At 45.3% G+C, this 27,362-nt stretch overlaps 1 protein-coding gene across 1 annotated transcript in view; it reads right to left on the bottom strand.

Moving 5' to 3' along the window:
- The window catches only part of col16a1 (collagen, type XVI, alpha 1), a 401,818-nt gene that overhangs the window by 291,218 nt on the left and 83,238 nt on the right, over positions 1 to 27,362 (bottom strand). The window contains exons 10-13 of the mRNA XM_072247276.1: positions 26,040 to 26,075; positions 22,792 to 22,818; positions 11,457 to 11,474; positions 10,528 to 10,563 (exon numbers count right to left, since the gene is read on the bottom strand). Of these exons, the coding sequence (XP_072103377.1) occupies positions 10,528 to 10,563; positions 11,457 to 11,474; positions 22,792 to 22,818; positions 26,040 to 26,075 (117 nt within the window). The remainder of the gene's footprint in view (positions 1 to 10,527; positions 10,564 to 11,456; positions 11,475 to 22,791; positions 22,819 to 26,039; positions 26,076 to 27,362) is intronic.

Genomic DNA, 27,362 nt, shown 5'->3' with positions numbered 1-27,362 from the left:
AAGGCTAACAGGAAAGAGCTTAAGAAGGAAATTAGGAGAGCCAGAAGGGGCCATGTGAAGGCCTTGGTGGGCAGGATTAAGGAAAACATGAGGGCATTCTACAATCATGTGAAAAGCAAGAGGATAAGACGTGAAAGAATAGGACCTATCAAGTGTGACAGTGGAAAGTGTGCATGGAACCGGAGGAAATGCAGAGGTACTTAATGAATACTTCACTATGGAAAAGGATCTTGGTGATTGTAGTGATGACTTGTAGCAGACTGAAAAGCTTGAGCATGTAGATATTAAGAAAGAGGATGTGCTGGAGCTTTTGGAAAGCATCAAGTTGGATAAGTCACTGGGACCGGATGAGATGTACCCCAGGCTACTGTGGGAGGTGAGGGAAGAGATTGCTGAGCCTCTGGCGATGATCTTTGCATCATCAATGGGAACGGGAGAGGTTCCGGAGGAATGGAGGGTTGTGGATATTGTTCCCTTATTTAAGAAAGGGAGTAGAGATAGTCCAGGAAATTATAGACCAGTGAGTCTTACTTCAGTAAGTTGATGCAGAAGATCCGGAGAGGCAGGATTTATGCACATTTGGAGATATATAATATGATTAGGGATAGCCAGTATGGCTTTGTGAAAGGCAGGTCGTGCCTTACAAGCCTGATTAAATTTTTTGAGGATGTGACTGGATACATTGATGAAGGAAGAGCAGTAGACGTAGTGTATATGGATTTCAGCAAGGCATTTGATAAGGTACCCCATGCAAGGCTTATTGAGAAAGTAAGGAGGCATGGGATCCAAGGGGACATTGCTTTGTGGATCCAGAACTGGTTTGTCAACAGAAGGCAAAGAGTGGTTGCAGACAGGTCATATTCTGCATGGAGGTCAGTGACCAGCGGTGTGCCTCAAGGATCTGTTCTGGGACCCGTTCTGGGACCCTTACTCTTCGTGATTTTTATAAATGACCTGGATGAGGAAGTGGAGGGATGGGTTAGTAAGTTTGCTGGTGACACAAAGGTTGGGGGTTTTGTTAATCGTATGGAGGGCTGTCAGAGGTTACAGCGGGACAGTGATAGGATGCAAAACTGGGCTGAGAAGTGGCAGATGGAGTTCAACCCAGATAAGTTATTATTTAAGTTATAAGTTATTAACCCAGGAAATTATAGGCCGGTAAGTTTAACATCGGTAGTAGCTAAGTTATTGGAGGGAGTACTAAGAGACAGAATCTACAAGCATTTGGATAGACAGGGGCTTATTAGGGAGAGTCAACATGGCTTTGTGCGTGGTAGGTCATGTTTAACCAATCTACTGGAGTTTTTCGAGGAGGTTACCAGGAAAGTGGATGAAGGAAAGGCAGTGGATATTGTCTACATGGACTTCAGTAAGGCCTTTGACAAGGTCCCGCATGGGAGGTTAGTTAGGAAAATTCAGTCGCTCGGTATTGTTACATGCTCAAGAAGATCTGGTTTCTTTTGTGAGAATGCTGTAATAATCTTTTGGAGGTCACCTGATGTGATTTTCCCACCGATGTGAGGTCACGTGATGACATGTGCCCCCCACCCCGTGACTATATAAGGGTCGACTCAGGTGACGCAGTAGGGTTTTTGAGTTTGTAGATTTCCAGGTAGAACGTGTTGTGCCTCCGTTTCTGTTGTGTTTGTTTTTGTGGCGCAGTTTCATTTTTAAAACAGTTGTACGTTCTGTTGAAAGATTCCATATTACTTGGACTGGGAATTTGTGGCTGGAAGTGTCAATTTACTCAATTCCGACAGTTTTGAAGGGAGAGTGAAGAATTCATCGAAGTGAAGGATCGAGAGAAGTCGGCATCGTTTGGCAGTTTAATAAAGGATCGACCTTATTGCGTCTTCGTTGAAGAGAAGCTGCATTGAGATAACTCTTGTAAAAGTGCAAAAAGGCTCTCTTTTCTCTAAAAGGAATTTAAGGTCAGTTGATTTAAACTGTTTATTTTCGGCATCGGGAATCCTGTGGACAGAACCGGCAGTAAAGGTGCGTCGGTGAAGAAATCGTTCTCCAGAGAAGTCTCTCCCAATTGAATGTGTAAAACTGTTGGACTTTCGAAGTTATCGCTTTAAGAACTTTATCTGACTGTATCGCTTCAAGAACTGTTTCCGCATTTAACTCTTTAAGAGCCAGAGCTGAGTGGAGTTGATGAACGGCTGCTTACCTGTTTAACCTCCGGTCAAAGTTTTCCTTTGTTTTTTCTCCTTATCGTTTATACGTGTTTAATAAACGTTCGATTGTTTTTATAAAATCTGTCTCGATTAATATTCATTGTTGCCAGTTACGTAACAGTATACATGGCGAGGTGGTAAATTGGATTAGACATTGGCTCAATGGAAGAAGCCAAAGAGTGGTAGTAGAGAATAGCTTCTCCGAGTGGATGCCTGTGACTAGTGGTGTGCCACAGGGATCAGTGCTGGGTCCATTGTTATTTGTCATCTATATCAATGATCTGGATGATAATGTGGTAAATTGGATCAGCAAATTTGCTGATGATACAAAGATTGGAGGTGTAGTAGACAGTGAGGAAGGTTTTCAGAGCCTGCAGAGGGACTTGGACCAGCTGGAAAAATGGCAGATGGAGTTTAATACTCTATCTAGACCCATCATAATTTTATATACCTCTATTAAATCTCCCCTCATTCTTCTATACTCCAGGGAATAAAGTCCTAACCTATTTAACCTTTCTCTGTAACTGAGTTTCTCAAGTCCCGGCAAAATCATTGTAAACCTTCTCTGCACTCTTTCAACCTTATTTATATCTTTCCTGTAATTTGGTGACCAAAACTGAACACAATACTCCAGATTCGGCCTCATCAATGCCTTATACAACTTCATCATAACATTCCAGCTCTTATACTCAATACTTTGATTAATAAAGGCCAATGTACCAAAAGCTCTCTTTACGACCCTATCTACCTGTGACGCCACTTTTAGGAAAATTTGTATCTGTATTCCCAGATCCCACTGTTCTACTGCACTCCTCAGTGCCTTACCATTAACCCTGTATGTTCTACCTTGGTTTGTCCTTCCAAAGTGCAATACTCATTCGGTTTCGATTGTTATTCTTTTTTCTTCCAATTGCATCAGCTCTTCATCTGTCAGTTCTTGGTGATGGGATGCCAAAACCTCTTCAACATCATGTTCATCAGCTTCCACAAGCCAAACTCGCGTTGTCCTTACTTCGTTCACCACGATTAAAATGCTTAATTATGTCCAGTTTTACACTAAGTGTAACACCCTTACGAGCTCTTTTAGGTTTTTCCGACACCTTAGAACTCATCTTGCTAACGGCTGCTCAATGCAACGTGCTTAAGCAATGTCATTCCGAATCCGGGGCAGAGCAGCTGCTCGGGGTGCACGCTGCCCTTTATCGCGCGCTGATTTTTTCACGCGCTGCTTTTTTTTCGTAACAGTGAAAACGCCTTCTGAAAGCGAAAACAGGGTACTAGTGTAGGTCTTTCGTAACAGTGAGGTTTCGTAAAGCGAACGTTTGAAAAGGGGGGAGGACACCTGTATATGTGATAAGTCAACTATGTCATTTATCAGTGGCTAAAACTCTCAATTTTGCTTCTAAAATGGTTTATCTAATGAATTTAATGTTAAACACACAGCGCGTATCTCCCTCGCATGAATAGTGATAAGTCATAAGGGGGTTCCTTATGTCTAGTCTATTCCGCAATTTAGTTTTCGTTGCAGTCATTGCAAAAAACTCCGCTTCACAGAGATATTATGTTGGAAATGGAAGCAAAGTTTTCAGTGCTTTCGTGGCTATCTCAGGATATTCAGCCTTGACTTTGATCCAGAATGCCAGTAGAGATGTTATATCAAACATACTTTTCAGCCCACCGTCATTTGCAAGCTCGAGGAGTTAATCTTCTTCCTGCACAGACATGGATGATTCACCGGGGACATTCACAAATGGGTCATGGACCCATTCCTTTGCATGTCTTAGGTCATTTGCGGTTGGGAAGTAACGCTCGAATTCTGTCGACAGTGAAGATAGATGTTCACGCACCACCAGTCTCTCCCAAATTCCCAGCTAATGTTGGGAACATGTCAAATATGCCCCTGTCCACTCACCATCCCCACAGTTCCAGTTTGGCTGTGAAAGCAGACACTTTATATGCCAACTTGAAGACAGTTGTCATTCTCCCCTGAAGTGACAAATTCAGTTCATTGAGCAGGTTGAAGATGTCACACAGATAAGCGAGTTTTGCTATTCACTCCTCGTCACTGAAGTGTGCTGCCAGTGGTGACCTTTTTCCTGAAAGAAATCTCTGCAGCTGCTCTCTTAACTCAAAAACCCTGGCCAGGGCTCTCCCCCTTGATAGCCACCTGACTTCGGTGTGTAAGAGAAGGCGTTTGTGCTCTGCATCCATTTCCTCGCAAAGCTGCTCAAACAGACATGACTTAAGAGCTTGTGATTGATAACTTCAACAACGTCACTCAATACGCTGTTAAGATCAGGTGACATTTTTCGGTTAGCCAGCATTTCCCTGTGTGTGACACAGTGTGTAGACTGGCATTCAGGAGCAACCTCTTTGACTCGGGTAGTAAAACCAGACTCGTTTAGCTGTTCCAACATCTGTGTTCAATGTCCTCCGCTATGTCATCGATTCTCCTTGAAACTGTGGTAGCTGAAATGGAACCTGTGCCATCTTTTTAGCTGTAGCTTCTCCCAACAGTTCACCGCATATGTCCTTGGCAGCAGGCAGAATCAATTCTTCACCAACAGTGAAAGGCTTCTTAGCCTTAGCAATACAGCTAGCCACTAAGTACGATGCTGTCAGAGCAGCAGCATTTGTGGAGGTGGTGGCTTTCAGCACTAGCTTCTGTCTCGCTTGCTCATGTTTTTTCCGCTCAAAAAACTCAACGGGTTTCTCTTGAAGCAGTTTTGAGGGCTTCATCGCCTCATTAGACAGCCTGTCTCCACATATCACACACAGGGGGCTTGGAGCGTGTGAGTCACCAGTTGCAATAAAGCCATATTTTATGTAGGACTTGTATTTTCCGTTGAAGGAAGCCTTTTTTTTTTGCAGTCTTGGCCTCAGCTGTCTCTGCTTTATCATCATCGTTCGGCCTTTTATGTCCCCTACCATCTCTTCCAAAGAAACTCTCAAGCGACGTTTGTTTTTTACTCATTGAGTAGTTGTAGGTTAATGACCAACTGATGACCTCGCGTGCGTACAAGTTCAACAGTGGGTGACAAGGAATGAGGAAAGGTGCAGTTGACTCATATAGTTTCCTCGCAGCCCGATAACACATGATTTGTGGTTGGGGACTGCTGTTGTAGTCAAATCCCAAAAGCTTGGAAGCCTGTCCTGGAGTTGGACAACTGGCCATGCGTGTGGGTGGGTGAGAGGGAGGAAAGGGACTTGTTTTGCTGTTTGTTTTGTTGCTGTTATTGTTACATTTTGTATCTTCAGAAGTTAATCATTGGAAAACCATAGTGACCTATATATCCTTTAATAATAAATTTACTTTGAACTTTGAGATGTCAGGGGTAGGTTTTTAAACACAGGCAGTGGTGGGTGCCTGGAATGCACTGCTGGGGTGGTGGCATTCAACAGGGTTATTTAAGTGATTTCTGAAAAAGGGAGTGTTCTGGGCTGTATAGGAGGGAAGGACACAATATTGCATGCCAAAAGACCTGTAGGTTCCTGCAAATAAAAGTGCTAGAGGTGTGTTATGTTGATGAAAATCCATAACAACTCATTTATTGAACTCCAAACAGTGGACACAAAGCGCAGTCAAAGTACTTTAGGCAATTATGTCATCATCAGATCAGCCTTTTAAAGTGAGCCCCCGCTCAGTGTTGGTGGCTGTGAATTATATGCGTTTTCACCAATTACATTACCCTACACAGCCTCCCCACCACCCCAGCATTCACTAAAAACAGCATTGTGAGCCTGCCTGGAGCTCGGACGAGCTTCCTGGCTCGGGTCCTATGTTCCATGGGTAGAGGAACAGCAGAGAGTTCTAGCTTGCCTAGGGGTGTGTTGGCACGCTCACGGTCATGTCGTTATGGCAGGGGCATGATAGTGGAAACCTCCAAATCTTGGTGGGCTCGTTCAACGCCAAAATACATTCAGGTTTACCCCTCTAATTTATGATAAAAGTCTTTTCTCTCCATTCCAAAATACGGAACAGGCCATAAGGGGACGTCGGCGGACCGAGACAAAGGAGGTGGAATGTAGGTCGACAGGAACCCAAGATGCTGTACGCCATGGTGGGAGGTAGGAAGAAGTGAAAAGGAATTGAATTTACTGAGGAAGGTGGAATGCTTTTGAGAGGCCGACCTGGCGGTTGTGGCGTCAAGAATAAAATTATCTGGCACTCGTATTGGCCGCCCATATACCACATCAGCCGCAGACAACTGCAGGTCCTCTTTTGGAGCAGTTGTAAGCCCCAGCAGGACCCACAGGAGATGATCATCTGTCAGGGAAGCCCACAGACTCGCCTTGGCTGTGGTGAAACACCGTGACATGACGTAGCCTAATGCTGAGATTCTGAGCCATCACAGCCCAGAGGTCTAATATGAATTGGGGACCTCATTCAGAGGAAATATCAGATGGGATTCCAAACTGAACAACCCGGGTGCTGATGAATGCCTGAGCCATGTCTGCAGCCATTGTCAATGCTAGAGGGACGGTCTCTGGCCACCTGGTGGTATGGTCCACCATGGTAAGGAGGTGCGTGAAACCACAGGAGCGGGGAAAGAGGACAAATCAGGTCCACATTAACATAGGGACCTCAAAAGGTGCCAATGGTGCCTGGACATGACGATTAACTTTTGCCCACTGGCACTCCACACAGGCTAGTCCAATCCCGCACATCCTTTCTATGGCCGTGCCAACTTTAGTGCAACCAGTTTCTGTGACCTCCAGTCTGCGAACATGGTGGGATGAAGACGATCAGTTGAGATATCGTACAGGAGAGAAACTCCAGGCTCTTTAAACTTAATGTCATTCAACCACAGGACTGTGCCTGCTGTTCGGTGAGCCTGGACCTCTGGGTCCGGCTGCCAGCATAATCAACCCCTATGTGTATGGCCTCAATGGCTGGCCACGAGAGGCAATCAGCCACGACATTAATTTTCCTCCTGATATGTTGTACATCAGTTGTGAATTCTGATAGGTAGGCTAGATGGCACCAAGGGTCTGATATTTTACCCATCGTGTGCGCGAGAGGTCTGCTGTCAATGAATACTGTGAAATGGTGACTCTCTAGAAGAAAACAAAAATGGTGGACAGCCAGATAGAGACTGAGAAGCTCACGGTCAAACGTGCTGTACTTTGTTTCAGGGGGATGAAGCTGCTGGCTGAAGAAGGCAAGCGGCTGCCACATGCCTCTGACCAACTGTTCAAGCACAGCAACCACAGCATAGTCTGAAGTGTCAGTAGTAATGGCTCTGCATATCCTGGGGAGCAGGTGTGCTAGTAGGTCGCGTGAGAAGCTTGTTTGGTGTCTTCAAATGTCCCGGTCATGTCCGCTGACCAGTCAAGCACTTGATGAGGTATATGGCCTTTAAGCACACTATACAGGGGTTGCATAAGTTCAGCAGCTTATGGAATGAAGCGGTGATAGAAACTCACCATGCCTAAAAACTCCTGTAGTTCCTTAGTGCGAAGCGGTGGGAGATCCATAATAACGGCTACCTTTGATGGGAAGAGTCTTGCACCACCTGCGGAGATGCGATGGCTGAAAAAGTCAGTGCTTTGCAACCTAAACTCGCATTCAACAGGGTTAATAATCAACCCACGTTGGCTGAAGTGCTCGAAAAGTGTGTGGAGATGAGATACATGTTTACAATTTGGCTGCACTGGCAATAAGTACCACTTCTAGGCAAACAAAATGAAAATCCAAGCCTTTTGATACAGAGTCCATCAACCATTAGAAAGTCTATCCTGCAGTTATCAGTCTAAACAGCATATGCAGAAAATAAAAGAGGCCAAATGGTGTTGTCACAGCCGTTTTGGGAATGTTCTCCGAACATACGGGGTAGTCCCTAACTAGAGTGACTGGAAAAAATTAATGGCTAAACATGCTGGAAAGTTTTGGATGTGTGGGACCGGGTAACGATCAGGAGTTGTGGCCTCGTTCAGGCATTGGTAATCACCACATGGCTGCATCGGATGTACGGACCATGTGGAGGGGTGAAGCCCAGCGGCTAATCAACTGGTGCACAATGCCAAGCTTTTCCATGTTGGCAAACTCAGCCTTCACAGTTGCCAACTTTTCTGGGTCCAGACTACGCGTGAAGGCCAGTTAGAAAAATGTGTTTTGTGACTGTAGTGGAGAATGTGGGCTTGGTGAGGTTTGGGAATTTGCCCAGTGGTTGACTGAACTCAAATGCAGAGGTGCTTGTGCTTGACAGAGTTGTTGTGGGCAGCTTACTGGGCGAGCAGGGTAACAGTCCAAAATCCTTGATGTCAACAGGCTTGCAGTTCTTAAAATCGACTAATAATCCTTGGGCACAGGAAATCTGTACTGAGCAGAGGTCTAGCCACTTTAGCCAGGACGAAGTCCCATGTGTAATGTTGCTCACTGAAGTACAGCGTCACCCATCACATCCCATAAGTCTGGATCCTGCTGCCGTTGGTGGCTTCCAGCAAAGTTTCATCATTCTGTGCCTTCTCAACAATAGGCGATGCTGGCAGTACACTCACTTGAGGAACCATGTCACACAGGAAACGTCACCCTGAAAGGGTATCTGTAATGAACAGTAGGTGACCCTGGCAGCTGGAACACACATTGTCCAAAACCTTGTAATGTCTTGATGTGCTAGCACTGTCGAAGCTGCAAGGCAGTCAGTACTTCTAGCGATCCTACCAAAGTGAATGTGGTAAAAGCACAGGCCTGACGTTATCTGTTTCGCAACCACAGGTGTCCTTATGTTGGGGCCTTCCTGACCAGGCTTATTGGGGAAAGGAGAAGGAATGATGCATTGTTGCTTGCCTGAGTGTAGACCATCAGGCATTTTGGCAAGTTCCCTACAGTCCTTCATGGGTGCATTAGCGAGGGCTATGTAAACTTAATCAGGTATTTGCTGAATGAAGAGTTCTTTAAAAATAAAACAAGGATGGTAATTTCTCAGGAGATAGAGCAGGTGATCCATTAGCTTTGAAAGCTTACCATTGCCGAGGCCGGGCGAGGAGGGCAGCTGTTTGGTGTGCTCCGACTTCAATAGTCCAAAAGTCTGTAAAAGGTGAGTTTTCGTTATTGTGTTCAGGCAGGTGTTCTCGGAAACTCACCACTCTCGCAGCCGCAGAGTTACTGAGTGACGCTACCACAAAGAAATATTTGGTGTTGTTGGCCGAGATTTTCCGCAGCTGAATTGGGCCTCAAATTGTACCAACTAAGCGATGGCATTTTGCTCCCAAAATTCTGGCAATTTCAAAGCAACTGTGTTAGCCGACATGTTCAATAACTCTGCAATCGTCCTAGAGCATCAGGGTCACCAGTGTAGGTTTTTGCAAATAAAAACAGCAGAGGCGTATTATGTTTAAGAAAAAACTTATCAACTCATTTATTGTACTTTAATCCTGAACACAAAGCACGGTAAAAGTACTTTACATAATTATGTCATCATGTAAAGGGAACCCCAACTCAATATCGATAGCTGTGAATTATGTGCACTTCCACCAATTACATTACCCTACAGCCCATAATGAGCTCTACTGTTTGATGCCTTATGTTCTATTATTACTAAGTACAATAAGTTGTGAAATATGCAGCTTAATCAGGCAGTTTATACGGGAAATGGACATTTCGTCAAGTGTTTTATCCTTGAAATTCACTCTTCCAGGAATCAGTGCCCTGGTCAGGCTGACCCACCTAGAGCCCAGACTCCTTCAGGTTAGAGCACTCAACAATGCACACACAACCAACCAGATGAGCTCCCTGCCTGCTGGCACTAGAACTGGCTATGTCTGGGGGAAGGTGATCAACAGCATTGATGTGAAGGGTAAGATGACAGTAACAAATGCTGAAATTCACTGATATGAAATAAGATAAAGGTCTCTGGCCAATACATCATACACTCATTCCTAACCACAATCATCAGTATCTACAGGAGGTGCTACTTCGAGAAGGCAAAAACTGTCATCAAAGATCCCCACCATCTTCTTACAGCTGCCATCGGGCAAGAGGTACAGAAGCCAGAAGTGCTACAATACCAAGTTCGGGTACAGCTAATTCCCTTCAACCATTTGGTTCTCGAACCATCCTACACAGCCCTACTCACTACAGATCAGAAACACTATGACCAGTTTGATCACTTTGCACTAAAATGGACTTTTTTGTTCGAATTGCATTCTTTTCTGCAAAAACTACATAATTTATGCTTTGCTTGTGAATGTTTCTTTTTATGACGTGGTGTGCCTGTAAGGCTGCTGCAATTAAGTTTGTCTTTGCACCTGTGCATATGTGTACTTGTGCAGATGGCAATAAACTCGCTTTGACTGTAGATTCAGAGATTCCATATTGTTAATGGTTAGAAAGGTTAATACTCACCGGATCTCCCTTCTCTCCTTTCTGGCCTTTCGGACACTGAAAGAAAAGAAAGGTAAGGGAGAATTAAACTTGTTGGCAGCTGGTCTTCAGCACAAAATAACAACAAGGCCCTACGCCACAGTAAGTGACCTGAGGAAAATAGTCAATGGGGAGAGGGAGGGCCAGAGCTGTTCTACAGACAGAAAGATAAACCATACTCCAGCTCGTTTGTGTTGGGCATGTGGCCAAGTGGTTAAGGCGTTCGTCTAACGATTTGAAGGTCACTAGTTCGAGCCTCAGCTGTGGCAGCATGTTTGTGTCCTTGGGCAAGGCACTTAATCACACATTGCTCTAGTGTCTGTGCGAGGAGTGGTGCCCCACACAGACTTCCAATCTGCACCTTGTAAGGCATGAAAATGCCCGACGCAGGCCTCTCATGGTCTGAGTCGATGTTCCCTCCTCCCCAGCTCATACACGAAAGAGGAAAAACAGAGTTTATCTTTTGGCAGACGTCCACACGTTTGTATCTCCAAAGGAGGCCCTAGCTTGCCCTGCACATGAGCAGAAATTTCTTTTTGCCAGCCATGGACCCCTCCTGCACGGTTAGGAGACATTGCTCCTGTGCATACACTCAGCATGGGCCTGGATTCCTTTACACTAGCAAACCATTCCCCTGAGGAAGTCCCCTTCCTTAGAGAACAAATGAAACCCTTCTAATGGGGATCTTTTACATGGAAGTTAATGGGATAGTCTTGGTTCTTCAGAATTCTGTAAATTGGAATGAATAGGAAGTATAATCCTTTGGGATTCTGCACATGGGAGTGAGTGGAAAGTGTTTGGTCCATTCAGATCATATTTTGGCCTAATGTTAACTGAACCTTTTGTTTTAAGGTCTTTCAAAATGGAATTCAGGACATGAATACAGGAGACTTGGTACGGTAGATGCTTACCTCAATGCAGCCTTCACCCTGGGGAGAAATATATAAAAGGAAAGTGTGTCAACATAAATCTCCGAAAACATCCAAATGTTTTTGTCACTGGTCTCAAACCCTTTCACTAGTCCCCGAGAGCAGATTCTGGGCTCAACCAATGTCAATGCAGCAACTTATGGAGTTAGTTCATGCCTACCCCCTTGCTGGTGGGAAAGTGAATAACTTTAACAGTGGCTTTTGAATATGTTACCCACGAAGATCAAAGTTTAGCTTTATTTGTCACATGGAACGTACAATGAAACAGAGAGTGAAATGCACGCAATCATGGAGAGAAGGTACAAACTCCTTATTGAAACCCCAACAATAATCATTGCCGCTACAATGTGATTGTGCTAGCCACTACGCTACTGTGCCCACATGGTCGGGTGAAGATTGGATGGTGAAGAGAAAAGGTGTGAGGTGAATGATAGGAGGTGGAAGGTGGGAAGGGGGCAACCAAGACCCAACCAGAAGCAACCAAATTACATTGCGTAAAGTCCAGCAGGGCACTGGACAGTGCTCTGCACTGTCCTCAGAGCACTTGACAACACCAAGCTGATGTGAACAGACTGAGGTCTCAGAAAGAGGGCTGAAGAGCACACAGTCCAGGATCAGAAAGGAGAAGGAAGATTTTTTTCCAGAACAATTTTGTTGTTTGCCATGTATATCAACAGCATGGATGAGAGAGGTGGACTGATTAGTAAGCGTTCTGACAAGAGAACAATCAGTAAAGCTGTTGATAGTGAGGAAGGGTGCCTGAGAATAAATCATGACCTGTATCTGCAGAACTGAGCAGGGCATGACAAGTACAGTTTAATCCAGGCAAGCATGCACATCAGGAAGGGAGGTGTGGCGAAGATGATTAAACACAAGGACAAAAGGTAGCTGAAAGGAAAGCCACAACAGCCAACATTACAGCATGCAGTAACTTCTTTTGTTTCTTTTGGAAAGTCCATAGTGCTTTGCAGTCAATTAAGTTTCAGTCATCAAAGATGTAACACCAAAAATGAGGGAGCCAATACAGAGTACTACTGATGGTCAGACAGACCTGTCTACACTTAATATTGCTGATGACCAGACAGACCAATCAACACTTATTACTGAGAGCCAAACAGAACTATATACACTGAGTATTAATTATGGTCCGACAGACCAGTTTACACCGAGTATTACTGATAGTCAGACCTGTCTACGCTGAGCATTACTGATGGTCAGCCCTGTCTACACAGAGTATTATTGATAGTCCAACCTGCCTACACCGAGTATTACTGATGTTACTGATGATCAGATGTGAATACACTGAGTATTATTGATGGTCAGACGAGTCTACACTGAGTATTACTGATGGTCAGACCTGTCTACACCGAGTATTACTGATGGTCAGACCTGTCTACACCGAGTATTACTGATGGTCAGACCTGTCTACACTGAATATAACTGATGATCAGACGTGTCTACACTGAGTGTTACTGATGATCAGACGTGTCAACACTGAGTATTACTGATGGTCAGACATGTCGACACTGAGTATTACTGACAGCCAGACCTGTCTACACTCAGTATCACCGATGGTCAGACAGACTGGTCCATAGAGACATAAAAAATCTACAGCACTATACAGGCCCTTTGGCCCACAAAGCTCTGCTGAACATGTCCTTACCTGAGAAATTATGTAGGGTTTCCCATAGGCCTCTATGTTTCTATGCTCCATGTACCTATCCAGGAGTGTCTTAAAAGACCACATCATATCCGCCTCCACCACCGTCACTGGCAGCCCATTCCATGCACTCACCACTCTCTGCGTAAAAAATTTACCCTTGGCATCTCCTCTGTACTTACTTCCAAGCACCTTAAAACTATGCCCTCTCATGCTAGCCATTTCAGCCCTGGGAAAAAGCCTCTGACTATCCACACAATCAATGCCTCTCATCATCTTATACACCTCTACCAGGTCACCTCTCATCCCCTGTCGCTCCAAGGGGAAAAGGCCGAATTCACTCAACCTATTCTCATAAGGCATGCTCCCCAATCCAGGCAACATCCTTGTAAATCTCTTCTGCACCCTTTCTATGGTTTCCAGATCCTTCCTGTACTGAGGCGACCAGAACTGAGCACAGTACTCCAAGTGGGGTCTGACCAGGATCCTATATAGCTGCAACATTACCTCTTGGCTCCTAAACTCAATCCTACGGTTGATGAAGGCCAATACACCGTATGCCTTCTTAACCAGAGTCAACCTCCGCAGTAGCTTTGAGTGTCCTATGGAATTGGAGCTCAAGATCCCTCTGATCCTCCACACTGCCAAGAGTCTTACCATTAATACTATATTCTGTCATCATATTTGACCGACCAAAATGAACCACTTCACACTTATCTGAGTTGAACTCCATCTGCCACTTCTCAGCCCAGTTTTGCATCCTATCAATGTCCCACTGTAACCTCTGACAGCCTTGCACACTGTCCAGAACACCTCCAACCTTTGTGTCATCAGCAAATTTACTAACCCATCCCTCCACTTCCTCATCCAGGTCATTTATAAAAATCACAAAGAGTAGGGGTCCAAGAACAGATCCCTGAGGCACACCACTGGTGACCAACCTCCATGCAGAATATGTCCCATCTACAACCACGCTTTGCCTTCTGTGGGCAAGCCAATTCTGTATCCACAAAGCAATGTCCCCTTGGATCCCATGCCTCCTTACTTTCTCAATAAGCCTAGCATGGGGTACCTTATCAAATGCTTTGCTGAAATCCATATACACTACATCTACTGCTCTACCTTCATCAATGTGTTTAGTCACATCCTCAAAAAATTCAATCAGGCTCATAAGGCATGACCTATCTTTGACAAAGCCATGCTGACTATTCCTAATCATATTATGCCTCTCCAAATGTTCATAAATCCTGCCTCTCAGGATCTTCTCCATCAACTCACCAACTCATTGGTCGATAATTTCCTGGGCTATCTCTGCTCCCTTTCTTGAAAAAGGGAACAACATCCGCAACCCTCCAATCCTCCGGAACCTCTCCAGTCCCCATTGGTGATGCAAAGATCATCGCCAGAGGCTCAGCAATTTCCTCACTTGCCTCATACAGTAGCCTGGGGTACATCTCATCCAGTCCCGGAGAATTATCCAACTTGGTGCTTTCCAAAAGCTCCAGCACATCCTCTGTCTTAATATCTGTATACTCAAGCTTTTCAGTCCACTGTAAATCATCCCTACAATCGCCAAGATCCTTTTCTGAGGTGAATACTGAAGCAAGGTATTCATTAAGTACCTTGGTTATCTCCTCCGGTTCCATACCCACTTTTCCACTGTCATACTTGATTGGTCCTATTCTCTCATGTCTTATCGTCTTGCTCTTCACATACTTGTAGGATGCCTTGGGGTTTTCCTTAATCCTGTCCACCAAGGCCTTCTCATAGCCCCTTCTGGCTCTCCTAATTTCATTCTTAAGCTCTTTCCTGTTAGCCTTATAATCTTCTAGATCTCTATCATTACCTAGTTTTTTGAACCTTTTGTAAGGTCTTCTTTTCTTCTTGACTAGATTTACAACAGCCTTTGTACACCACGGATCCTATACCCTACTATCCTTTCCCTGTCTCATCTGTACCTATGCAGAACTTCACGCAAATATCCCCTGAGAATTTGCCACATTTCTTCTGTACATTTCCCTGAGAACCTATATTCCCAATTTATACTTCTAATTTCCTGCTTGAATGCCTGATATTCTCCTTACTCCAATTAAATGCTTTCCTAACTTTTCTGTCCATATCCCTCTCCAATGCTATGGTAAAGGAGATAGAATTCTGATCACTATCTCCAAAATGCTCTCCCACTGAGAGATCTGACACCTGACCAAGTTCATTTCCCAATACCAGATCAAGTACAGTCTCTCCTCTTGTAGGCTTATCTACATATTGTGTCAAGAAACCTTCCTAAACATACCTAACAAACTCCACCCCATCTAAACCCCTTGCTTGAGGGAGATGCCAATCAATATTTGGGAAATTAAAATCTCCCAGCACAATAACCCTGTTATTATTACACCTTTCCAGAATCTGTTTCCCTATCTGCTCCTCGATGACCCTGTTACTATTGGGAGGTCTGTAAAAAAACACCCAGTAGAATTATTGACCCCTTCCTGTTCCTAACTTCCACCCACAGAGACTCTATATACAATCCCTCCATGATGTCCTCCTTTTCTGCAGCCGTGTCACTATCTCTGATCAACAGTGCCACGCCCCCACCACCTCTTTTGCCTCCCTCCCTGTCCTAGCCTGGCACTTGAAGTAACCATTCCTGCCTCTGAGCCATCCAAGTCTCTGTAATGGCTACAACATCATAGCTCCAAGTACTGATCCACGCTTTAAGCTCATCCGCTTTGTTCATAATATGCCTCGCATTAAAATAGACACATCTCAAACCATCGATCTGAGCACTTCCCTCCTCTATCACCTGCCTATCCTCCCTCACACACTGTCTCCAAGCTTTCTCTATTTGTGAGCCAACCGCCTCTTCCTCCGTCTCTTCAGTTCGGTTCCCACCCCCCAGCAATTCTAGTTTAAACCCTCTGCAATAGCCTCAGCAAACCTCACCGCCAGGATATTGGTCCCCCCGGGATTCAAGTGCAACCTGTCCTTTTTGTACAGGTCACTGCTGCCCCAAAAGAGGTCCCAACCATCCAGAAATCTGAATCCTTGCCCCCTGCTCCAATCCCTCAGACAGACATTTGTCCTCCACCTCATTCTACTCCTATACTCACTGTCACGTGGTACAGGCAATAATCCCAAGATTACTATCTTCGTGGTCTTGCTTCTCAACTTCCTTCCTAAACTCCCTGTAGTCTGTTTTCAGGACCTCCTCCTCTTTCCTACCTATGTCATTGGTACCAATATGTACCACGACCTCTGGCTGTTCTCCTTCCAACTTTAGGATATCGTGGACACGATCAGAAACATCCCAGACCCTGGCACCTGAGAGGCAAACTACCATCCGTGTTTCTTTCCTGCATCACAGAATTGCCTGTCTGACCCCCTAACTTTGAGTCCCCTAGCACTGCTGCCATCCTCTCCCTTTCCCTACCCTTCTGAGCCACAGGGCCAGACTCTGCGCCAGAGGCACGACCACTGTTATTTCCCCTAGGCAGGCCATCCCACCCAAAAGTATTCAAACAGGAGTACTTATTGTCAAGGGGTGACAGCCACAGGAGTGCTCTCTAGCATCTGACTCCTGCCCTTCCTTCTCCTGCCTGTTAACTACTTATCTGTCTCCCGGGTCCCTGGTGTGACCACCTGCCTATAGCTCCTCTCTATCACTTCCTCACTCTCCCTGACCAGACGAAGGTCACTGAGCTGCATCTCCAGTTCCCTAACGTGGTCCCTAAGGAGCTGCAGCTCGATACACCTGGTGCAGATGTGCCATCTGGGAGGCTGGGAGTCTCCCAGAGTTCCCACATCTGTCACTCAGTACAGAACACTGGCCTCATATACATCCTTCCTGTCTGTATTCTACACAGGCAACCTACCTCACCTCGACACATTATCGCCGAAGCCCCATTGAGCCAAAGCCCTCCTACTCTCTCCCTCTACTCCATCACCCGCTCCTTAACGCCCACTCTATGACGCTGTCTCCTTTAAACTCTTCTCGCTGTTCTAACTGGCTGACATCTACGTGCTTGCACAGTCGTGCCTTAAGCAAACCGCTGAAGAAACCATAGAAACTACAGCACAGAAACAGGCCTTTTGGCCCTTCTTGGCTGTGCCGAACCATTTTCTGCCTAGTCCCACTGACCTGCACACGGACCATATCGCTCCATACACTTCCCATCCATGTATCTGTCCAATTTATTCTTAAATGTTAAAAAAAGAACCCGCATTTACCACCTCGTCTGGCAGCTCATTCCATAATCCCACCACTCTCTGTGTGAAGAAGCCCCCCCAATGTTCCCTTTAAACTTTTCCCCCATCACCCTTAACCCATGTCCTCTGGTTTCTTTCTCCCCTTACCTCAGTGGAAAAAGCATGCTTGCATTCACTGTATCTATACCCATCATAATTTTATATACCTCTATCAAATCTCCCCTCATTCTTCTACGCTCCAGGGAATAAAGTCCTAACCTATTCAACCTTTCTCTGTAACTGAGTTTCTCAAGTCCCGGCAACATCCTTGTAAACCTTCTCTGCACTCTTTCAACCTTATTTATATCCTTCCTGTAATTTGGTGACCAAAACTGAACACAATACTCCAGATTCGGCCTCACCAATGCCTTATACAACCTCATCATAACATTCCAGCTCTTATACTCAATACTTTGATTAATAAAGGCCAATGTACCAAAAGCTCTCTTTACGACCCTATCTACCTGTGACGCCACTTTTAGGGAATTTTGTATCTGTATTCCCAGATTCCTCTGTTCCACTGCACTCCTCAGTGCCTTACCATTAACCCTGTATGTTCTACCTTGGTTTGTCCTTCCAACATGCAATACCTCACACTTGTCAGTATTAAACTCCATCTGCCATTTTTTAGCCCATTTTTCCAGCTGGTCCAAGTCCCTCTGCAGGCTCTGAAAACCTTCCTCACTGTCTACTACACCTCTAATCTTTGTATCATCAGCAAACTTGCTGATCCAATTTACCACATTATCACCCAGATCATTGATATAGATGACAAATAACAATGGACCCAGCACTGATCCCTGTGGCACACCACTAGTCACAGGCCTCCACTCAGAGAAGCAATTCTCTACCACCACTCTCTGGCTTCTTCCATCGAGCCAATGTCTAATCCAATTTACCACCTCTCCATGTATACCTAGCGACTGAATTTTCCTAACTAACCTCCCATGCAGGACCTTGTCAAACATACTGAATATTATTGATGGTCAGACAGATCAGTCTATACTGAGTATTACTGATGGCCAGTCAGACCTGTCTACACCAAGTATTACTGATAGTCAGACAGACCTGTTTACACTGAGTATTACTGATAGTCAGCCCTGTCTGCACTTACATTATTGATGGTCAGACCTGTCTATACTGAGGATTACAGATGGTCAGACATGTCTACACCAAGTATTATTGATGGTCAGACAGACCTGTCTGCACTGAGGATTGCTGATGGTCAGACATGGATTAGGAATAGTCAGCATGGCTTTGTGAAAGGCAGGTTTGCCTATGAGCCTGATTGAATTTTTTGAGGTTGTGACTGAACACACTGAACTGTAGATCTAGTGTATATGGATTTCAGCAAGGCATTTAACAAGGTACCCCATGCAAGGCTTATTGAGAAAGTAAGGAGGCATGGGGTCCAAGGGGACCTCGCTTTGTGGATCCAGAAATGGCTTGCCCACGGAAGGCAAAGAGTGGTTGTGGACGGGTCATATACTACATGGAGGTCAGTGACCAGTGGTGTGCCTCAGGGATCTGTTCTGGGACCCCTTCTCTTCGTGATTTTTATAAGTGACCTGGATGAGGAAGTGGCGGGATGGGTTAGTAAATTTGCTGATGACACAAAGGTTGCGGATGTTTTGGATAGTGTGGAGGGCTGTCAGAGGTTACAGTGGGTCATCGATAGGATGCAAAACTGGGCTGAGAAGTGGCAGATGGAGTTCAACCCAGATAAGTGTGAGGTGCTTCATCTTGGTAGGTCAAATATGATGGCAGAATATTAATGATAAGACTCTTGACAGTGTGGAGGATCAGAGGGATCTTGAGGTCCATAAGACACTCAAAGCTGCTGCGCAGGTTGACTCTGTGGCTAAGAAGACATACGGTGCATTGGCCTTCATCAATCGTGGAATTGAGTTTCAGAGCCGAGAGGAAATGTTACAGCTATATAGGACCTTGGTCAGGCCCCACTTGGAGTACTGTACTCAGTACTGGTCACCTCACTACAGGAAGGATGTGGAAACTATAGAAAGGGTGCAGAGGAGATTTACAAGGATGTTGCATAGATTGGGGAGCACGCCTTATGAGAATAGGTTGAGTGAACTCGGCCTTTTCTCCTTGGAGCGACGGAGGATGAGAGGTGACCTGATAGAGGTGTATAAGATGATGAGAGGCATTGATTGTGTGGATAGTCAGGGGCTTTTTCCCAGGGCTGAAATAGCTAACGTGAGAGGGCACAGTTTTAAGGTGCTTGAAAGTAGGTACAGAGGAGATGTCAGGGCTAAGTTTTTTTACGCAGAGAGTGGTGAGTGCGTGGAATGGGCTGCCGGCGATGGTGGTGGAGGTGGATACGATAGGGTCTTTTAAGAGACTCCTGGATAGGTACATGGAGCTTAGAAAAATAGAGGGCTATGGGTAACTTAGGTAATTTCTAAGTAAGTACATGTTCTTACACAGCATTGTGGGCCAATGGGCCTGTGTTGTGCTGTAGGTTTTCTATATCTATGTCTACACTGAGTATTACTGATGGTCAGACAGTCCTGTTTACACTGAGTATTATTGATGTTCAGACAGTCCTATTTACACTGAGTATTACTGATGGTCAGACAGACCTGTTTACACTGAGTATTACTGATGGTCAGACCTGTTTACACTGAGTATTATTGATGTTCAGACAGTCCTGTTTACACTGAGTATTATTGATGTTCATACAGTCCTGTTTACACTGAGTATTACTGATGGTCAGACCTGTTTACACTGAGTATTATTGATGGTCAGATAGTCCTGTTTAAACTGAGTATTACTGATGGTCAGACAGACCTGTTTACACTGAGTATTACTGATGGTCAGACCTGTTTACACTGAGTATTAATGATGGTCAGACAGTCCTGTTTACACTGAGTATTACTGATGGTCAGACAGACCTGTTTACACTGAGTATTACTGATGGTCAGACCTGTCTACGCTGACATTACTGATGGTCAGTCCTGTTTACACTGAGTATTATTGATGGTCAGACCTGTCTACACTGACATTACTGATGGTCAGTCCTGTCTACACCGACATTACTGATGGTCAGACAGACCTGTTTACACTGAGTATTACTGATGGTCAGACAGTCCTGTTTACGCTGAGTATTATTGATGTTCAGACAGTCCTGTTTACACTGAGTATTACTGATGGTCAGACAGACCTGTTTACACTAAGTATTACTGATGTTCAGACAGACTTGTTTACACTGAGTGTTATTGATGGTCAGACAGTCCTGTCTACACTGAGTGTTATTGATGGTCAGACAGACCTGCCAAACCATTTTCCACACTGTTCAGAACAAGTGCACAAAATGTTCCAATATCTGGGTTATTGGCTCTGAGATTAATTTCTGGTATGTTGTTGTCTCTGGTTAGTTTTCACTCTCCTGGCTTTAATCCAACCTCAGAATGTCACTGATCTGTTTATTTTAGTGAGGCTGGGCTTGTGCCTCCTTCCCACGCCCACCCCCATCCCCTCCCCTACCCTGGCCTCTCCTGACACTCATCAGGAGCTCACAGTGTGAAGGAATACAGACGTTGGGCAGGCAGTCAGCCATACTCTCTTCTGATTACCACACAGAGTAACGGCTGACCTACCAGAGCTTCTGATGTCCAGGCTAGTAACTCACCCATTGTTGCTCAGTCTTCAGCACATCTGTTGCAACAGGAAAGTGTGTGAAGGAATGCGACACTGTGCATGACTTGAGATTCCTATTCCATGGTTCCTATTCCAATAGCTGAAGGGACTCAGATTGACAATGAGGCCAGACTGACATGGTCCGGATCAGGTTCCCCTTAAATTTGTTTGTGTTACAATCCGGACTGTTTCCCTTTAATTCCCTGTTTTTCCGTGTCCTTTGGGCTTGGTGTTTAAAGACAATTTACTCTCGACTGAACTAGCAGTTTATAAGTCTCCAGCTTCAGCCATTCAGCGTGAGAGTGTTATGGAGCGTTAACCAAGTTACCGAATCTAGTGCGAGCCAATGTCATCTTGCCATTGTCAACTAAGTTTCTTGCCGGAGCAAGCTAAGTCTCCTCCCAGAGAAAGCCGCCTTCCCTTGCCAGAGCGGGTCCGTCAAAGTTAACCCACCGGGGTGAGTCAAGATCTCACCGCTGCTTGGAGCATACATGTGTCCAGTTATAGTACTGGCTATCGTTGTGTGGGCTCCGTATCCATGTCCTGCGTTTAAAAGGGGTCCCGGCCCTGTACCCTAGAAGGGTCCTGACCCTGTGTCAAGAAGAGTCCCGACTCCGTCCTGTGTCTAAGGAGGATTCCTGGCTCAGTGTTTTATGTCCTGTGTCTGAGTCCGTCCAATGAATAAGAAGAGTCCCGACTCCGTTCCTGTGTCTGAGGAGGATTCCCGGCTCAGTGTTTTATGTCCTGTGTCTGAGTCCGTCCAATGAATAAGAAGAGTCCCGACTCCGTTCCTGTGTCTGAGGAGGATTCCCGGCTCAATGTTTTATGTCCTGTGTCTGAGTTCCAAGTCCAAGCTCCGAGGTTCAAGTATCAAGTCCTGGCTCCGAGGTTCAAGTATCAAGTCCTGGCTCTGGGGTTCCAAGTATCAAGTCCCGGCTCTGAGGTTTCAAATATTAAGTCTTGGCTCCGAGGTCCGTGTTCCGAGTCCTAGCCCAGACCCTGAGTCCTTGTCCTTTACGCTTATTCCCACTTCTACTTTGATCTCCTTGTAACTAGTAATAATCTCAATTTAGTTAACCCTACAAAACGTGTTTGTGACCTGCATTTGGGTCCGCCCTTGTTCCACACTTGTGATGCAGACTGTGGGCCTCAGGCCTGTGTCACAACTGGAACAAAGAACCAGCCCATGGTTGTCCAGCAAACAGTATTGTTTTGATTAAATGTGGAATTAAGGCTTAAAGATAAAAAGGCATAATTATTCAGGAATCTGGATGTTGCTGGGTGAAGGTGAAGGGCAGAAGACAAGAGGAGGTAGGATGGGCTCAGTGAAAACTCTGTGGGCTCCACACAACATGGCAGAACACAGACCATGAAACTACAGGTCAGAGCCAGATCATCCTCATCTACAGCTCCTGGGGCCGGTGATAGAAGAGCAACTCAGCGTTCAACTGGCAAGTTGAATAGAACGTCATCTGTCCCTCTCCCTTAAATGCATAGATCTACTGGGGCCACCATCAAATAACAAGCTTTGGCAGATTTCTGCAGGCAAGTATGTGCGACAAGATACAAGCTGTCGGGTGTTCACCACAAGACCCAGTAACAGTCAGTAATTAATCATCGTTTGAATAATCGCCCTCAAACACTCACTACGCTCTACTCTGAGATCTTCTGTCATCCCTGTTCATGCTGGGGTCTTACAATAGATGACTGTTTTACCCCTGTGAGTAGCTGGATTACCGCTCAGTGAATTACCTTCTGTCGGCTCAGTTCACCAGCATCCTGCAGTAAATTGATAAAGAGAGACAGAATTAATTTGATTTCAGAGTAAAACAGCACACCTTACCCTGTGCTGCCTTCCATGGTAAACACACTTCACACAGACCCTTACACAGACACACACACACAGACAAACGGACACACCCACACACCCACACATAGATACACACACACCCACACACACAAACCCACACACATACACACAGACACACACACTTTGTCTTGTTAGTCTGCTGAATTCTCCAGTATATTCCCATAATGGGTCCTAAACCGAGTTAGCTTTATGTTGCCTTTCTCGCCGTACACTGCGGAATATTCCATTTCTTTCATGATGGGGGATGTGTAAACGTGTATTTTTTTTGTATACTATATTTAAAGTAGATACTTCTGTTTGTTTTGTAATATGATTGTAACTACACTGTGGGGTACATCATATTCTAATTCATGTGTAGTGTTAAGTTAACTGTGTGGGGAATTAAAGTCCTGGTGCCTGATAAACAGGACTCATCGCTCTCAGTAGGAGAGAGAGATCAGGACTGCCAGCAGTTCACACTGGACAAAAGTGTAAATATGGAGCTATTTTGCTTTTTCTGGTAGATATCTTCCTGCAAATATTAGCAGTTTCCTTTTAATTATTTTTGCTAATTTTTGTATGTTTTTTTTGACGCACCTAATAAATACCCTTGCACTAAAGCGCTAAGCGACTCCATCCATCTTTTTCTTTAGTCACAAACCTCCCCCACCCCCCGCTGTATATAACAGCTGGTATTTCATCAGAACCTTTCCTCAAACTCATAAGGTGTTCAAAGGGTTTGTTCTCTCCATACGATGAAGAGCCCTGTATTCAACCAGAGGTACCCATTCCCACCCAGCCCCACCACAACCCCTCCCAGGGGAAGCCAGGCTGCAAACAGAAGCCAGCCTCTTCTCCATGGATTTTGTGTACACTTCCAGCTGACCCCAGCCATCCCAGACATTCCCCCTTCCCCCCTCTCCCAACTACAAGAGCCTGAAAACAGGCACTGCCAGTCTCAAGGACAGTTTCTATCCCACTGTTACAATGCTATTAAATGGATATGATAAGATCAGCTCTTGACCTTACAATCTACCTTGTCAGCTTGCACCTTTCTGTCTGTCTGCACTTTCTCCATAGCTGCAGCACTTTATTCTGCATTCCATTGTTGCTGAATCTTGTTCTACCTCAATGCATTGTGTAATGAACAAATCTGTACAAACAAAGCTTTTCATTGTATCTTGGTACATTTGACAATAATGATCCAATTGCAGTAAACAGTTTCAGTGTAGTGAAGCCATGCCTGGTTTGATCAATAATTAAAAATGGGATCTCCACATGATTCACTACGGCCACTGAGGGAGGTTGAAATGGAGTGCACAATGTTGCATCTCTTCCATTTCTGAAAGGCTCACTGCAGATGCTGAACACCACATTAGTGGATTCTTCTCACCATCTGGAACTTAAATCACGAGAGAACACGGCCAGATGAGGATCTAAGGTGTTAGGTCACAGCTGACACAGACACTGCAGTCCCAGGCAAACTCCTCACTCAGGATGAGTGGTGGTGTTCAACACCAATACAACATCAGATAAGAACCCTGTGGAGTTCTATTTAACTCTGTGAAAGCTATTGTGGAATTCTATACCCAGACATTCACCCTGGGCAGACCTGTTGGGGAATTCCAACCCAGACATTGACCCTGGGCAGACCTGTTGAGGAATTCCAACCCAGACGTTGACCCTGGGCAGACCTGTTGGGGAATTCCACACCAAGACATTCACCCTGGGCAGACATTGTGGAATTCCACACCCAGACATTCACCCTGGGCAGACATTGTGGAATTCCAACCCAGACATTCACCCTGGGCAGACCTGTTGTGGAATTCCACACCCAAACATTCACCCTGGGCAGACATTGTGGAATTCCAACCCAGACATTCACCCTGGACAGACATTGTGGAATTCGAACCCGGACATTCACCCTGGGCAGAGCTGTTGAGGAATTCCAACCCAGACATTGACCCTGGGCAGACCTGTTGGGGAATTCCAACCCAGACATTGACCCTGGGCAGACCTGTTGGGGAACTTCACACCAACACATTCACCCTGGGCAGACCTGTTGGGGAATTCCACACCCAGACATTCACCCTGGGCAGACATTGTGGAATTCTACACCCAGACATTCACCCTGGGCAGACCTGTTGAGGAATTCCACACCAGGCATTCACCCTGGGCAGACCTGTTGGGGAATTCCACACCCAGACATTCACCCTGGGCAGACATTGTGGAATTCCAACCCAGACATTCACCCTGGGCAGACATTGTGGAATTCCAACCCAGACATTCACCCTTGGCAGACATTGGGGAATTCCAACCCAGACATTCACCCTGGGCAGACATTTTGGGGAATTCCAACCCAGACATTAACCCTGGGCAGACCTGTTGGGGAATTCCAACCCGGACATTCACCTACCTGCTAAAAATGTAACATGGGATGAGCGTGATTTACAGCAAGTCTGATCAGTCCCACTAGATAACCAAGCTAGGTCACAGAGGTCCAGAAGTCCACTCATCCCTGGCTGATGCTAACACAGTGACCTCACTGGCTCAGTCTTTGGACCTGATTAATTAAAGGGGGAGGCTGCCAAGAATCGCATGCCATTTCCGGTTCAGAGACCCTGCAAAAATGGACCAGAGACTGGAACTGGACTGGTCTAGAAGGACCTACAGTACACCAAGCAGTGTGGTGATTTATTACAGTTTCTTTTTATAAAACTACAAAATTTTATTCACTTACTAGATACACAAAATACAAGTATCAGGGATTTACAGGACCGTTGACAATATCAAATTAAAAGACAATTACTAATATCTACAAAACACTCATTTCCCTGGGGGGGTGGGGCCCACATCTTTCCCAGAAATCACTCACTTTGCCAAGACTGTAATCTCCCCCTCCATAGACACACAAACACAGACATAACCCCAGAAGAGAAGATCACAGCATAAAGGTAACTTGCAAAGCCAGATATCATTGGCTCCACCACCACCCACTTCTGCCGCAGTTGCATCCATTCCTGTCCTCACTGTAACCTGCTCCTAACTCCCCCACACAGAGAATCCAGTGCCCTTTCGATGTCAGGAAAACCATTGCCAGTTACAGCTGTTATACTACTAAACCATCAGAGTGGATTCACACAGTACTCACGTTTTTTCCAGGTGCCTCTGGGATGCATGACTTACACTGCAAAAGAAAGAGAGTCAATGTTAACAAACATAGACAGTCATAGATTAAAATGAACACCAACCCTTCACATTACCAACCGTACCCACTAACGTCAGGAACTCAAGATGAGGCACAGTCCCTAAGGGACATTCATTATGTGTCAGTTCACCAATGGCCTGCTAACTCAATGTGTGTGTGTGTGTGTGTGTATACATGTGTGTACACACTCATGCATATGTCCACATGTGTATATTTATGTCCATATGCATGTGCACGTGGAAGTACAGGCGTAAGTGTGCATGTGCCCATAATACAGAATCCCCAGATCTCCATCACAGGATAGAAGGATGAGTGGACAGGCGTCAGATGCCATTTAATACACAGATGCTTTGAGTGATTCCTCTACAACAGGGGTTCCCAACCTGTGGTCCACAGACCCCTTGCTTAATGATACTGGTCCATGGCGTAAAAAAGGTTTGGAACTCCTGCTCTATAGTCACAGTGAGGGTAAAACAAAAAAGCACACTACTTTGGCCTTTGCAGACAACAGACCTCCTGAGAAGGTGCAAAAAATGAGACTGCCCAGGGAACTGCTTCAGGTCTGAGATCTAAAGAACAACTGAGCTCAAGAGTGAGTGGTGAACATCAGTGTTGCACCAGGACATGGGCGAGGCCCTAAATATGTACACTGCATCAGTATTTACCAAGAAGCATGTGGGTGATAACAAGATCAGTTTGGTTGAGATAGACAAGAAGGTAATGTTGGGTCTTCAAAAGAACATTAAGATGGATAAGTCACCAGGTCATTGAGAGAGGCAAGAGATGAAACAACTTGTAGGGAGTTTGTGAGGAGTATAGGCAGATGATAGAGCAAAGATGCACTCAGCTTGATGGTCTGAGACAAGTCTATTTTAATGCAAGGAGTATCATAAACAAGGCAGATGAATTTACAGAGTGTGGATCAATACATAGAATTATGACATTGTGGCCATTACAGAGACATCTCAGGGGCAGGAACAGCGATTGAGTGCACTGGGCTCTAGGTGTTTCAAAAAGGACAGGGAGGGAGGCAAAAAAGGTGGGGGTGTGGCACTGCTGGTCAGAAAAGGAGGAAGTCATGGAGGGATTATCTACTGTGTCAGAGCGGGTGGAAGTCAGAAACAGGAAAGGGGCAATAACTCTACTTTGTGTTTTTTGTAGATCCCACAATAGTAACAGGGACATTGAGGAGCAGATAGGGAGGCAGATTCTGGAACTGTGCAAGAATAATAGGGTTGTTGTTTAACTTCCCTAATATTGACTGGT

This window comes from Mobula birostris, chromosome 30 (genome assembly GCF_030028105.1).
Source record: "Mobula birostris isolate sMobBir1 chromosome 30, sMobBir1.hap1, whole genome shotgun sequence".
Taxonomy (NCBI): domain Eukaryota; kingdom Metazoa; phylum Chordata; class Chondrichthyes; order Myliobatiformes; family Myliobatidae; genus Mobula; species Mobula birostris.
The sequence above is the reverse complement of the archived record's forward strand: the minus strand, read 5'-3'. Positions and strand labels throughout refer to the sequence as shown.